We start from the raw sequence: 14,369 nt of genomic DNA on the forward strand, positions 1-14,369 counted from the left end.
ACTTTGGACTGTGAGGCATGCAAATGCAAACATTTATTGAACTCAACGTCTTCCAAGAGGTATGTATAAATTATACCTTCACCATCACATCCTTGCCAACACTGACTCTGCTTAACACAGGGTTGCCACAAACCTTCAATTTGTGAAAAATGTAGTATCTGCAAAGTGCAATAAAATGAGGTATGCCTGTACTAAAAATCAAGGGAAAAAACACAAACATGATCAAATACATGTTATAAAAGAGGCTTGATTAAGCACAAGTGAAAAACCAAGACTAGATTTATATATATTATCAGGGTTACTTAAATATATGGCTAAGATAATTTCAAAATAATTACTTGCAAGACCACACATTTTACTAGGTAAAAAGTAATATTAAAGATCAAAAGCCAAGTCTTTCTCGTATTCAGAAGTCTGAAGAAATCACTTTCTAGCTTTTTTAAAAGAGCAAATTCCAAGAGAATCCCTGCCTCTCCCTTGGTTCACTGCCAAATGATTCACAACTAAAATATTTCTAGGATATGGGAATACGGGACAAAGTTAAAAAAAAAAAAGATCATGTCCATTAAAAAAAAAAGCATTGTTTTAAAAAGGGAATGGAAGGCAGAGGAAATTACATATTAAAAATATAAAATAGTTTTAATAATTACTTAATTTAAAAATATAAAAATTAATAATTACTTCATTTAAAATTAATATAAATTAATTTAAAAATATAAAATAATTGAAAACAAAACTTGGTAGTTGAAGATAAAAATACTCAACTGTTACTGATAATAGTTGAGAAGATTTCTTGGACTAGTTTCTTAAACATTAATATAAAACACATTAAAAAGTTCCAAAAACAAAGCAGATTACAAAACTTGTATTTTACAAATGATGCATACAGGGCGCCTGGGTGGCTCAGTCGTTAAGCTTCTGCCTTCAGCTCAGGTCATGACACGGGGTCCTGGGATCGAGCCCCGCATCAGGCTCCCTGCTTGGCGGGAGGCCTGCTTCTCCCTCTCCCCGCTCCCCCTGCTTGTGTTCCCTCTCTCACTGTCTTGCTGTCTCTCTTTCTGTCAAAATAAATAAATAAAATCTTTAAAAAAAAAACAAACAAATGATGCACATATTTCTGAAACTTTTAATGCACATTAAAGGACAAAGACACAAAAATTAAATAAGTCCATTCCTTCTTAAGTCCAAATTGGCTACAGTAACATCAGGTGATGATAAGCTTTCCAAATTCAGCTATGTGGTCCTAGGAAATTTAATCAGTACAGATGAGAAAAAAATAGCTTATTTTTTAACACGTTAACCTTGTCAGTTGAAATGATGAGATTTTTCTGGAAAACACATCTGCTTTCAGTAGCATTATTTCAACACTCAGCTGAAATTTGTGCCAAGAGATAGAGGGATCTATCACCAAACCTGTAACACCGCAGAAGGTTTGTTTTTTTAAAAAACTGATGGTTGACCAACAAGAAATTGTTAACTTGTGGCTTTTCAGGAGCATGAACTTTTTTATTTTTAATTTTAATTTTTGGCTTGTGCAATGGAATTTCATCAAGTTTTAAAAGATGTTAACTTTATTAACTTCCAACAATCATCGTTTTAAAATAGTATATAAAAACTGTCACAATGGGTCAGAAGCAAGGTTTACATTGGCTCAAAATTATCTCTGATAGTGGCAAGATTCAACCTTTTGAGCCAATCTCAACAGACTGGTGATATAATTCAAATTGCTAACATAATACACAATGATAAATATTGCTCTTGAAAAAAGCAAATTATTTTCCTATTTAACAGTTTTTGGAAAAGGTCTACTATAAAAATATTTCTCTTCTCTATGTTTCCCTGCCATGATAATGTTAAAACATAACTGGATTCTCCTCAAACATCAAGTGTTAAGAGTATAACACTCCATTTTAGCTGAAACATTCCTTCACATAGCCAATATATTTTTTCAAGGCACTCTAAGAACTCTCAAGGACACTAAAATGTTCATCTTGTCCACTGATCTTCTAGGCATATTTCCTCTCAAACTTTTCTAAATTGAACGTTGTTACAACTAGTTTTTCCTCATTTTCCATAGTAGAGTCCTTAAGTTATTTTTCTTTTATTGGGAGCTTCTCCTTCATTTTCAACTTGCTGAGCAGGCAGACTTTTTGTTTCCATGGAAACTGGATTCCTACGGCTGCGTGTAGGCACTCTTGTTCCACCAACCTAAGAGATGAAGCAAAGAATAGTTTAACATGTTTACAAAATATTTATATATGGTCAACTCTGCTCTGTATTATTTATACTAATTACCTTGCAAATTGTCCTTTATGTTTTTAATCTCCAGCTACCTGGCTGCTTCTAAACAAGCTTTAGTCTGACATAGTTTAAGGTACTAAACTTTCAAATAGCAATCAGGGAAGGAATCGGTCAGGGCAGATGGAGAGAAGTGAAGGGGAAAACCACTCTGCATTAAACCTGGAAGAGGCTGAAATGTTAAGATGATGGAAGGACAGGACTTTTGAGCAATGCGTTTGCAATAATGACGCTGAAGGGCAGAAGGAAGAAATGAAAAATACGAAGGGAGAGAAAGGAAATACAAGAAACAGGTTGGAGGTGGTAAAGGGGGAGAAAAAAATTACAAAATGGAGAAAGAGACAAAGACTAAGAAAGACAAGTCTACAGAGAAAAAGGGGGAATAATAAATGTTGAAAAACAGGAAGGCAAAAGAGACAATAACCTAAGTAAAAAGGAAAAGTTGAGGGACTAAGAGAAGATTCTTGCAAGAAAGAAAAGAAAGGGGAAGAAAAAACTGGAAGGAGGCTACAGAGGAAAAAAGGAAGAAGGGAAGTGGGAGGAAGAAGGTTTGTTGGGGTGCTGGTTCTACCTTAATATCAACTCCTCCTCAGTACAAGTAGCTGCCCACCCTTACTTTCTAGCCAACACAGACTACAGAAATGAGAAGGCGTATTCTTAGGATACAATCCCTTGCTAACTATAGTCCTGCTGAAGATGAGATCTGGAAATTCTGTCATCTCCTTGGCCACTGAGAGAGCATAGTTTTATTTAAAAGGGGGAATGGAGAAAGTCAGCCCTTGGAGAGAAGGGCCAAAGCTGTCCAGCCTAAAATCATTTGCCCAGAACCTGTCCATTTCTGCCTCTATTTCCCCTGGCCACCTTGCACCCTTTGTTTCTTCACAAGAAACAGTGAATTACAGACATGGTGATGATGGGTGATATTGTTACTCCAAACACACTCATATTTCCTAATATATCAGACATATTAGCATTGCTCCAAGGGGCTACTGACTCACTAAGAATGAATCAGACTCTAGCTTCCCTAAGCTAATATGTTATCTCTTCAGGGGCATTTTTTGGTGTACGATCAGGTGACCAGAAAGGAAAAATTCCAGTTGGGATTTGAGTGTGCCAGTGTGTTTGTCTGAATCTGATGAACTTTTCTAACACAATTAGAAAAGAGCTGTGATTTTTAAATTATCTATACTACTGCCCACTCAGCTGGTATTTACTATAAGACTATACTAACCATCCTGATTGTATCTACTATATCGCTGAGGAAAGCATTTTGAAACTTCCACTGTAAGATTGTGAGTGTGTGTGTGTGTGTGTGTGTGTGTGTGTGTAAAATGAATGTTTGTTACAGAAGTTGCAGAAGGAGAAAGGGATGGGCACAGAGCCTTTGCAACAGGACTGGAAGTGGAAGAAGTCAGGGGTAGCATGGGAAGCAAATGGGATTCCCCTATTCATCTCTTCTACATGCAGCAGGAGGTAGACAGACTCTAGTGGGGTATTTCTCAGGGTTAGTACCCAAGGCACTACACAAAGATGAGAACTGAGTTCAAGCGGACAGGGACTAAAGGATTGTATCAGAGGCAGAAACATTTGTTATATGAGTTTTTACACCATGAAATATGTGGATGATTTTTGTTTCATACAGGGTCTTACTTCCTCAGGTTTCCTGAAACTTCAGTCTTTTCCTAGTGCTGCTAAGGCTAGAAACCCTATCTGTGCTTACCTTGACTGGACTAGAAAGTCCCATTCCCATGGCCTGGCTAGGAGGAAGTAAGGGAGGAAGGTTGGGTAATTCTCATCAAACATAGGGCTAGATTGTAGGGAGATGTGCAAGAGATCACCGAAAACTTACAAGGGCTTAAAAACATACCAAACCAAGCATTAATTATCTACCTGTCTACTCGACCTAACAGCTGGGTTTTAGATAATTTCATTAAGGATTTGTCCCTGGCACTGAATGCGTGAAGTGTCTTAAAAAATACAAATCAGCAACTGCTCAGTGGCATACATATAACTGAACTGTTTAATTCTGAATTTATGTGGCCAAACCCTGAACATATGGCATTGTATCAAAGTATTAAACAAAAAAAGAATAAGTCATCCCCATACAGAATTATATGTCACAGGTAATAGACCATAACCAGAAAATTTTTTTTAAAGATTTTTATTTATTTGACAGAGAAAGAGAGAGAATGAGAGAGAGCACAAGCAGGGGGAGCAGCAGGTAGAGGGAGAAGCATGCCCCCAGCTGAGCAGGGAGACTGATGCAGGACTCGATCCCAGGACCCTGGGATCATGACCTGGGCTGAAGGCAGACACTTAACCAACTGAGCCACTCAGGCACCCCACAGAATTTCTAAATTAAATTAAAAAATCATTATCCTAGAAAGAACATAAATCTTTCCAAAGAAGTTTTCAATTATTATATTTAAGTTAGTGAAGAAAATTTTGCCTTAATATAAGTTATAAAAATCACCATTCAAATGAAAATTAAACTGGAAATAACCAACCAGAACTGCAGATAAGGTGGTTTAAAATATTAACAACTTCATCCACTCTTTCATTTGTAGCAACTAGTTAACTACATTTATATATTCTCATGGCCAAAGTTAGCTAAGAATGTGCAAGGAGTTCTTCTTCTAAAAAGAACCTCCCAAACAGTAACATTAGGTTGTAAAGAAGTGAAAAATATAACTTCATTCGCTGTAAATTATTTTTAAAAATCCTCAATATTTGCATTCCAGCTATTTCTAAAAGGACTTGAAAACATTTACGGATTAATATAACACAGAAAGAAAAAAAGAACAGAAGATATCCACAGGATACACAATTGATAGATGTTCTGGGACACACATGTTGAGATTATGGAAGAAAGACAACAATTTTTGACTCCCCAAGATTTTTGGCAGCACAGAAGGAAAATACACTGTTTTTATTTCCTGAACACTCAGTCTCGTTTGTATAGAACAAAACTTCTCCTACAGCTAAACCCAAAGTGGAATATTTTACATGATATAAAGAATGAGTGACATGGTGAAGAGTATCTCTAGCCACAGCCTTACAGAAGTTTCAGGCAGGGAAAAACCATTCAATTGGTATTTCTGGGGAGTCTATAAAGAGAGTAATTTTAATTATAACTCAATAAATACTGAGTTATATAATACTTAGCATACAATTTAGTCCTTAATAGTTTATTGCACATTTAATAAGGTACTGCATTCACTAATTACTAACACTTACTTTTTAAGTTTTCTATATCCTACTTACCAATTTTTAATTGTATCATAATTTTATTGTAAGTATTCTTCTGCAAATTGCCTCAAGTATTTAATGAAATGAAACAGTACACATAAATAAGAATCACCAAAAAACTGCTTTTCACAAGAACACAGGGATTTAACTACGTGGATGCATTACTCATGCTCCCACTGGGTAAGCTGATAGACTTTTCTTTAGTTGAATTATAAACATTACAGAAACTTACACCGACAATGACTGGACTCAGTAAAGCATACAACTTTACCTAACCTTCTTATGATACAGTTTTTAGATGATGCTGTGATTAATGTGGACATGAAGTTGAAATATTGTATTGTCAATGACACAGATGAATAATAAGCAACCTAATGCAACATTTAATTGCAAAAAAGATCTTACCTTTTGTTGTGGTGTGGGACCTAGTGATTTAGGTGGAAAAGTACAAGGTATTCTTCCATGATGGATATGATACGGTAATAACAGACTGGGATCTAAAGGGACCCAGGGAACTGAGAGACTAGAAGGCACACCAGGAAGGCCGCAATGTGTTTTATGCAAATTGTAGGCTGTCCTAGTAACTTTTCCATCAGAGGTCTTGTAGATCAGGAGTGAAGAATCTTCCGCTGCATGAGACAACAAGTAGGAACCCTCCTGCAAGCTAAATCATACAAGGAAATTTCAACTCACTGGCTCACAATGTCAATTTCAACAGCATGAAAACAATTATGGGTATGGAATACCACCTCTAAAAATTTTTTATGACCAAATAAGATTTAAGAAGTCTTATTTTTAACAATTTTCATGATTTTTAGGCAACTAATTTTAATTGTTATTCCAAAGTTCAGGATACATAATTATTTTTACTGTTACCTCAGTCAATTTCTAAGTATTCAATAATTTAATGGGAAACAGTCTGCCTCATTCTCTAATCCATGTACAACATATACTGAAAAGCATTTCATGAGTGCACATATATAGTATTCCTATACAGACCATTTAATTCATTCAACAAACATTGCTTTGTATCCAGTAATACAAAGATTAAAGGATATAAAGGAATGTAGCACATTCACTACACTTAGCTTAAAATAAAGTGGAAGAAAAAAATGGAACAATCACAATACAATATGAGGTGCTATGAGAATAATAGTAATAGCAGTTGATAGGTATTGAATGTTTATCATGAGCTAACTACTGTTATACTGCTTATATCCATTTTATTATTAAATCTTCCACAACAAATCTTCAAGGCATATTAATAATTCACCCCATATTCCAGGTAAGTAGAAATTAGAGATACTAAGCAATCTGCCTGAAGTTCTGAGTGCAGGGCTTAGCTATAAACCCAGGCAGTTCAATCTACCAGCTATACCCTCAGTCATGATCCTCCACAATAATCACTTCTGTCAAACATCAGATCTACATTTTCCCTTCCTCCGTATAAAGTTTTCAGGCATCCAGTGAATCAACATAAAGAGCTAAAGGGACAGGATTAATATCTTATGCTTTATTAGGATTTTATATTCCTCCAGCTCAAAGGTGCTAAGGAGAACCTCAGTTCTTTCCCATATCATTTAAAATAAGGATTTATCATACTTTAGTTATATCCATCTGCCTACAAACCTGATAAGTTACATTTCCATTAATTTTTTCAAGAGAAAAGTAACAGATGCTGACAAAGGAGGTTCAGAGAATTATTCTTATCCTCTGGAGAAGTTTTTTTTGAAACAATCACTTTCATATTTTCATATAAGGAAATGAGTAATAACTGATTTGGTAGTAGGAATAAATAACATTTCAAAGATTGAACTTTTATTGATGAAGATCATGTATTTTAACTACCCTCACTAAAAATGAAGAAAGCTCTGGTTTACAGGGAATTTATGGAGAAGGCAAAACTTCAAGGACAGTATTTTAGAAGTGCCATACAGTGCAATGAACATGGATGGATACTACCCACTGGTGGGCAGAATAACGACCTTCCAAAGATGCCTAGATCCTAAACCCTGGAACCCACAGATATGTTACATTACATGGCAAAAGGGAATTAAGATGGAGTTCCTAACCTGCTGATTTTAAAATGGCAAGATTTTCCTGGATTATCTTAGTGGGCCCACTATAATCATAAAAGTCCTTCAATGTAGAAGAGGGAAGCAGAGGGGAGATATAACTATGAAAGGAGTCAGAAGAATGTGATGTGAGGACTCAACTTGCCTTTGAAACTTTGGAAAAAGGAAGAGGGCCACAAGCCAAGGAACAAAGGTGGCTTCTAGAATTTTACAGAAGTCAAGGAAAGAGACCATACCCAAAGCCTACAGAAAAAAAAATTCAGTCCTGCTGACACATTGATTTCAACCCAGAAGACCTGTTACACTTACAGAATTGAAAGATGATAAATTTGTGCTGTTTTAAAACACCAATTTTTTGGTAATTTGCTATAGTTGCAGTAGAAAATGAACACACAAACTAAGATATTGATAATAAGATCTCAAAAAGCATTTGACAAATTTCATGAATAAGTACTGTGCTTCACTTGAAGAAGATGATATACAAAATAGAATTTCTGCCACAGAATCACAGAACTGAAAAGTACTTAGGAAATCACTGAACTCAACACCACCATTTTATAAATAAGGAAACTAACATATAGTTGCATAATAAGTAGGAGAGTTAGAACTCTGAACTTTTTCACTTTTATTTCAGACTCGAATTGTTTTTTAGTTTATCTTTTGGTAATGGCATAAGAGAAGGAGTATAAAAGTTCACATAATAAAACAGTCTGATAAATTACCAGGTGGAGAATCCATATTCGAAGATTTCTCATGGACTTAATGATTTTTTAAGACTAGCTCTGTGATGCTTCCTTATCCTGAAAATGTAAACAAAATAGCTATGCTAGGCTCCATAATGGCCCCCACCCAGGATAGCCACATCCTAATCTCCAGAACTTTGGATGTTACCTTTAATGGCTTTCCAAATGTGATTAAGGTACAATGTGATAAAGGAAGCAGAAATTTGAGTGATACAGTTTGAAGATGGAGAGAGGCCACAAGTCAAGGGATACAGGTTAGCCACTAAAAGGTGAAAATCAAGACAAGGAAATGACTGGTCCCTTAGAGTCCCCAAAAACAATCAGCCCTGCTGACACAAAATCATTTAGTCCAGTGAAAATGATTTTGGATTTCTGACCTCCAAAACTGTAAAAGAGTAAGTATGTGCTGTTTTAAGCCAATACGTTTGTGGTAATTTGTTACAGTGGCAATTGGAAACCAATACAACAGAGCCTTAGAGAAAAATGTTTAATTGCAAGCAAGCCAGTTACTATCATATTATCTTATTTATATTTTCAAAATTTCAACCTTGACAAAATAGAATAAATCTTGCATTTCTGGGTTACGTTCTATGATCCCTAATAGCATATATTCAAATTTTCTATGAATTTTCACCCAAGAAAATCACATGTATCAATGCAAAATGTCCAAAAAACACTTACCTACTCAATTTCTTTAGAATGTGTTGGAGGATGTTAAATAAACTTGAAATCCTATTAAAAAGAAGAAATTCTTGTAAAAATTAAATGACAAAAAAGGTATTCTTAACAATTATAGCTCCCCTAACAAAGAAAAAAAACAACATAATAACAGAAAACACAGACTACCAAAATCATTTGATTAAATTCTAATGTTTACTTAATTTTTACCATTTCCCGATTTCTCTTCAAAATCATAAAGTCCTTGGCCTGTGTGACTCAGAGCAGTTGTAAAGAGATTACTATTTTATATTCAAATTATAAACTTTTAAAAACGTTCAAGAAGTCTTTAGCAGAACTAATCTGCAAAAGAGTTTGCCTTTTAGAGATGGTGGTGAATTAGCTTCCAAAGAATCTGAGAGGTATTTTAAATGTGTGATACCAGAGAAGCCACTGACTGGCAGCAGGATAGTTAAAGGGAAATGAAATATATTTCTTTAGTACCTATTCTAGCCCCAAATTCATTCCCCCTACGATTTATTTAAAAATGGGTTTCATTGGGAAAGGTGGGGCAGGCAGTGAGTAATGTACAGAAAAGCTTTTTTATTCATGTAAAGAAAAAGTTACTCTTCAAAGGAGGCAGTCCTTATAAATAGAAGTGGACATTTTTAAGAACAAGCAGATTATTCAAGATTGAACCTGAGATCCTTCAAAAATTGTGTCAAGCCCCAAAGCTAGAACTATGCAATCAGTCTAAGTCAGGACAATTTCTCATCCTAATGGTGAATCCATATTAATTACCAAGGTTGCCACTCTCGCTCAGCTGTGTGCTCTGGAGCAAGTCACTCCAAGTTCCAGTTTCCCCACACATAAAAGAGAGACAATACTCCCACCAGTCCTTTCTAGAAAGCTGTGAGATATAAATTAGATAATGTTTGTAAGTTATTTTCCTTTGCATCTAGGTATTTGGAGTCCTCAGCACAATAAACTCATTTCAATATGATGTACAGTAATATGTGGCACCGGGGAAACTTTTAGAAGTTAGGATGTCTAAAATCCTCAGAGTTGAGTCTGTATGACTGTCCTCTTCTTTCCCAACCCTGAACAGGAGTGCTCCCATGTACCTCCCAGACGGTGGGCTACTACTGTTCTCTAGCCTCCTTTGTTTGAAGTAGAAAGACTGGCGCCACTGGTATTTAACTTGAAAATGGACATGATTAACAGAGATGGATCACAAACTGGGTTAGGGGAAGCCTCAATGTACAAAAGGATTAAAAGTCTTGAAAATAAAGGACTTAAACCTAACCAGTATTTAGAAATAAACAAAAATCAGTGATTACATTAACACGTTTTAAAAATCCCACCACAAAGTAAACTTTCTTACTTGAGTGCTGAAAGTTTTTCTTTTAATTCTTCTGAGGTAATTTCTTCTAACAGAAAAAGTTTTGAAGTAAATGCATCGATATGCCCTAAAATAAAATATCAAACTTAAAAACAATTGCAGTATTTAAAAAAAAAAGTTATCCAGTCTTCTTAAAGATGTTTTTACAAAACTGTAACAACTGTAAAGGAACTATACATTCTAAAAAGAGGAGAATTATACATTTTATTAAGTTTATTAAGTAAAGCTGTATTTTATTTATTTTTCTAAAAGATTTTTGAGAGAGAGAACAAGTGGGGGGAAGGGCAGAGGGAGAGAACTTCAAGCAGACTTTGTGCCGAGTGTGGACCCTGACACAGGGCTCCATCTCATGACCCTGCGATCATGACCTGAGCTGAAACCAAGAACTGGATGCTCAACCGACTGAGCCACCCAGGCGCCCCAAAACTGTATTTTAAAATGACACAAAAGTATTAGTTCTAAAATATTTGCTGAATACAGAAAAGTTTACACATGTGTACACCAAAAAATAATCTCTAAGACCCAAATTTAAGAATAACAACTGTTAAAATATTGGGTGTTTCTGTTTCCTATTAGTTTAAATTGCATTTTCATAGAGATGATATTTTTAGAGAAATACATACCTATTATCAATGAAAATGGGTAGTCAAATTTAGAGTATGGGCATGCTCTACACATATCTAAGACACGCTTGGTTCTTTTTTTTAAGATTTATTTGAGAGTGAGAGGGAGAGAGAGCATAAGTGGGGGGTGGGGACAGAGGAAGAGAATCCTGAAGGAGATTCCCTGCTGAGAGTGGAGCCTGATGCAGGGCTCATTCCCAGGACCCCGAGATCATGATCTGAGCTGAAATGAAGAGTTGGCCGCTTAACCAACTGAGCCACCCAGGCAACCCCACACCTGGTTCTTAAGATAAAATTAGATTATAAAAATCCAGTTTAATTATTTATAATAACCAAGATATGGAAACAACCTAAGTGTCCAACAACGGATGAATGGATAAAGAAGATGTAGTGTATATATACAATAGAATATTACTCAGCCATGAGAAAGAAGGAAATTCTGCTATTTATAACAACATAGACATACTTAAGGGCATTATGCAAGTAAAATAAGACAGAGAAAGAAAATACTACACGGTATCACTTATATGTGGAATCTAAAAATAAAAGTCAAACTCACAGAAACAGTAGAAAAGTGTTTTCCAAAGGCTGGGGGAGGAAAGAATAGAGAGAGGTGGTAAAAGGGTACAAACTTTCAGCCATACAGAGTCTGAGAATCTAATGTATAATATGGTGACTACAGATAACACTACATTGTATGATTGAAATTTGCTAAGAAGAGTAGAACTTAAATGTTCTCATCAAAAAAAAAAGGAAAAATATAAATATTTGGGGATGGAGGTATTAATTAACTGGATGGGAGGAATTTCACAATGCATATGTATATCAAATCATCGTGATGTACACTTTAAATATCTTACAATTTGATTTGTCAAATTATACTACAATAAAGCTCAAAAAAAAAATCCGGCTTTTAATTAAAGCACACAAGATTCATCATGGTTAAAAAAAAATAGTCTGCTTAAAGTCTTACTTTCTTACAAACATGACATAATTCCAGAATTCAAGAAACAAAGTAGCAAATGGGGACACTTTCATTTTAAAAAGTAATGTGTATGTTCTACAACAACATAGGTTAAGACAGGACACTTAGGCCCTGAAATGTACCAAGAAGAATGATATAAAAGACAGCCCTAAGTTAAATGTTACATAATCAAGTCCATACAAACCAGAGTTAAAAACATCAGTTAGTATGACAAGAGTGTAACACTCATCAATGCTGAAAATACCATTTTTTACTTTTATTTTTGAACTTGTAGTATTTAGTTATCAAAACACATTACCTGGGAAGCTGACGTCAATCACTGGGACAACAAAAAAATGCACATAATATCTAATTTTCATATAAAGCCCCCTTTCATTTGCTTTCAGCTCATAAAAAGAATTAGAAACATTTTTACCAGATGCTTTTCCTTAAAACAATGAATCTATTTTTCCCACTCCTACTTATTATTTCCTATGCCAAGTTTTAGTTTCACCTCTACATTTCTAACACTCATTATACAGTGACGTTTCTAATAACAAAGACACATTTTAATGCTTTAATAACTGTAGAAAGGGAATATTAAATACGATAAAACATATTTAGACATTTACTAAATATGCCTTTGAGATGAACAAGTCTTTGCTTTTTAAAGAATCTCAATAAAAAATATGTATTATAGTGTATGTCAAATATGGTCAGCCCAAAATAACTATATAGAGAACGCCATATTAAGTGCTAGGAGGCCTACTTCCTCAAGGAGTTAACAATTCTCTCAATATTGGCGCATTTTTACCTGGGGATCTCAAATGACTCATATGTGTGGTTGAGATATTTATCTCCCAGGCCCTTGGGGCAGCTGAGCAAGGCTTGGGATGGAAAATTTCCTGGCACTCCCCTTCAGCCATGAGAAATCTCTTTTGTATATCACAGCACTATCCAAGTATTTTTTGTCTGTCAAGGTTGGGAAGCACTGCTTTACAGAGTACAAATAAAGCCTTTATATAATACAATTAAAGGCTTTATATACATGCATCCAATCATACATACACACATATATATACATACACACGAACAGGCAGTCCTTGCTTTGCATGCAGTATGGGATGATAAAAAAAGCTGAAACCATGCAAGCTTTTTTAATGATGTGAAAAATGATAATTGTTCCATAACCTTTAAAATTTTTGGCAAGGGGTGCCTGGGTGGCTCTGTCAGTTAAGCATCCAATTCTTCGTTTCAGCTCAGGTTGTGATCTCATGGGTCATGATCAAGCTCCACATCACGTTCTGCACTCAGTGGGGAGTCTGACTGAGATTATCTCTCTCCCTTTCCCTTTGCTACTCTCCCCACTTGTGCATGTGTGTGTGTACTCTCTATCTCAAATAAATAAATAAATCTTAAATTTTGTTGTTGTTGTTGGGACACCTGGGAGGCGCAATTGGTTAAGCCTCCAACTCTTAAGTTTTAGTTCAGGTCCTGATCTCAGGGTTGTGAGATCAAGCCCCCTGTTGGGCTCCACACTCAGTGAGGAGTCTGCTTAAGACTCTCTCTCCTCTGCCACCCACCCCCATGCTCTCTCTCTAAAATAAATAAATAAATCTTAAAAAAAGTTTTTTGTCAAAACATTATGAATTCTCCCTCAATTATAACTGTATAGGGAAATGAAAAAAAAAAGCAAAACTAATATTTATTTAGTATACTGTAATTTAAAACATTAAAAACACTGAAAGTATTTTATTTTTTTTTATAAAAAAAAACTTATCAGGAGCAGTTTGAACACTGCTTGTCAAATCTTCTTCTGGAACAACTTATGATAGGAAGCAAGCATCTTTTCTATGCCGTGGATTGTCATACCCCTAAGTTAGGATCAGCTTCCAACATTGTATCCTTTGTGTTTTATTATGTTTTCTTAAAGATCTTATTTATTTGACAGAGAGAGCACAGGCAGGGGGAACAGCAGGAGAGGAAGAAGCAGGCTCCACTGCTCAGCCCCAATGTGGGGTTCGATCCCAGCACCCCGAGACCATGACCTGAACCGAAGGCAGATGCTTCACCGACTGAGCCACCCGGGAGCCCCTCCTTTGTGCTTTAAATGTCAGGAAATATCTCCTTCCTTTCATGTAAAATCTTATACAGGTATCACTTTTTCATTCTTTATGTCACAACCACTTTCTCATTTATGTCCCTAAATTTGCCTTCACTAAATTCCTGTGGCGGCATATCTAGAGTCTCTTGAACATCAGCAGTGTCAACATTCCCACTATCAGCTGTTTCTCCTGTAACTCCAGTTATGTTCACTTCGAATTTCACTTCCTGCAGTATCACTTTTTATTTCTTTGC

The 14,369-nt window shown here is 35.5% G+C and overlaps 1 protein-coding gene across 6 annotated transcripts in view; it reads right to left on the minus strand.

The window, feature by feature from the left end:
* Positions 1 to 1,112: 1,112 nt before the first annotated feature.
* The window catches only part of ICE2 (interactor of little elongation complex ELL subunit 2), a 64,536-nt gene continuing 51,279 nt past the window's right edge, over positions 1,113 to 14,369 (minus strand). For all 6 annotated transcript variants that reach the window (XM_027572276.2, XM_027572280.2, XM_027572275.2 and 3 more), the window contains 4 exons: positions 10,407 to 10,491; positions 9,047 to 9,097; positions 5,953 to 6,211; positions 1,113 to 2,208 (listed from right to left, as the gene is read on the minus strand). In XM_027572276.2, the coding sequence (XP_027428077.1) occupies positions 2,086 to 2,208; positions 5,953 to 6,211; positions 9,047 to 9,097; positions 10,407 to 10,491 (518 nt within the window). In that variant the 3' untranslated portion in view covers positions 1,113 to 2,085. The remainder of the gene's footprint in view (positions 2,209 to 5,952; positions 6,212 to 9,046; positions 9,098 to 10,406; positions 10,492 to 14,369) is intronic.

This window comes from Zalophus californianus, chromosome 6 (genome assembly GCF_009762305.2).
Source record: "Zalophus californianus isolate mZalCal1 chromosome 6, mZalCal1.pri.v2, whole genome shotgun sequence".
Taxonomy (NCBI): Eukaryota; Metazoa; Chordata; class Mammalia; order Carnivora; family Otariidae; genus Zalophus; species Zalophus californianus.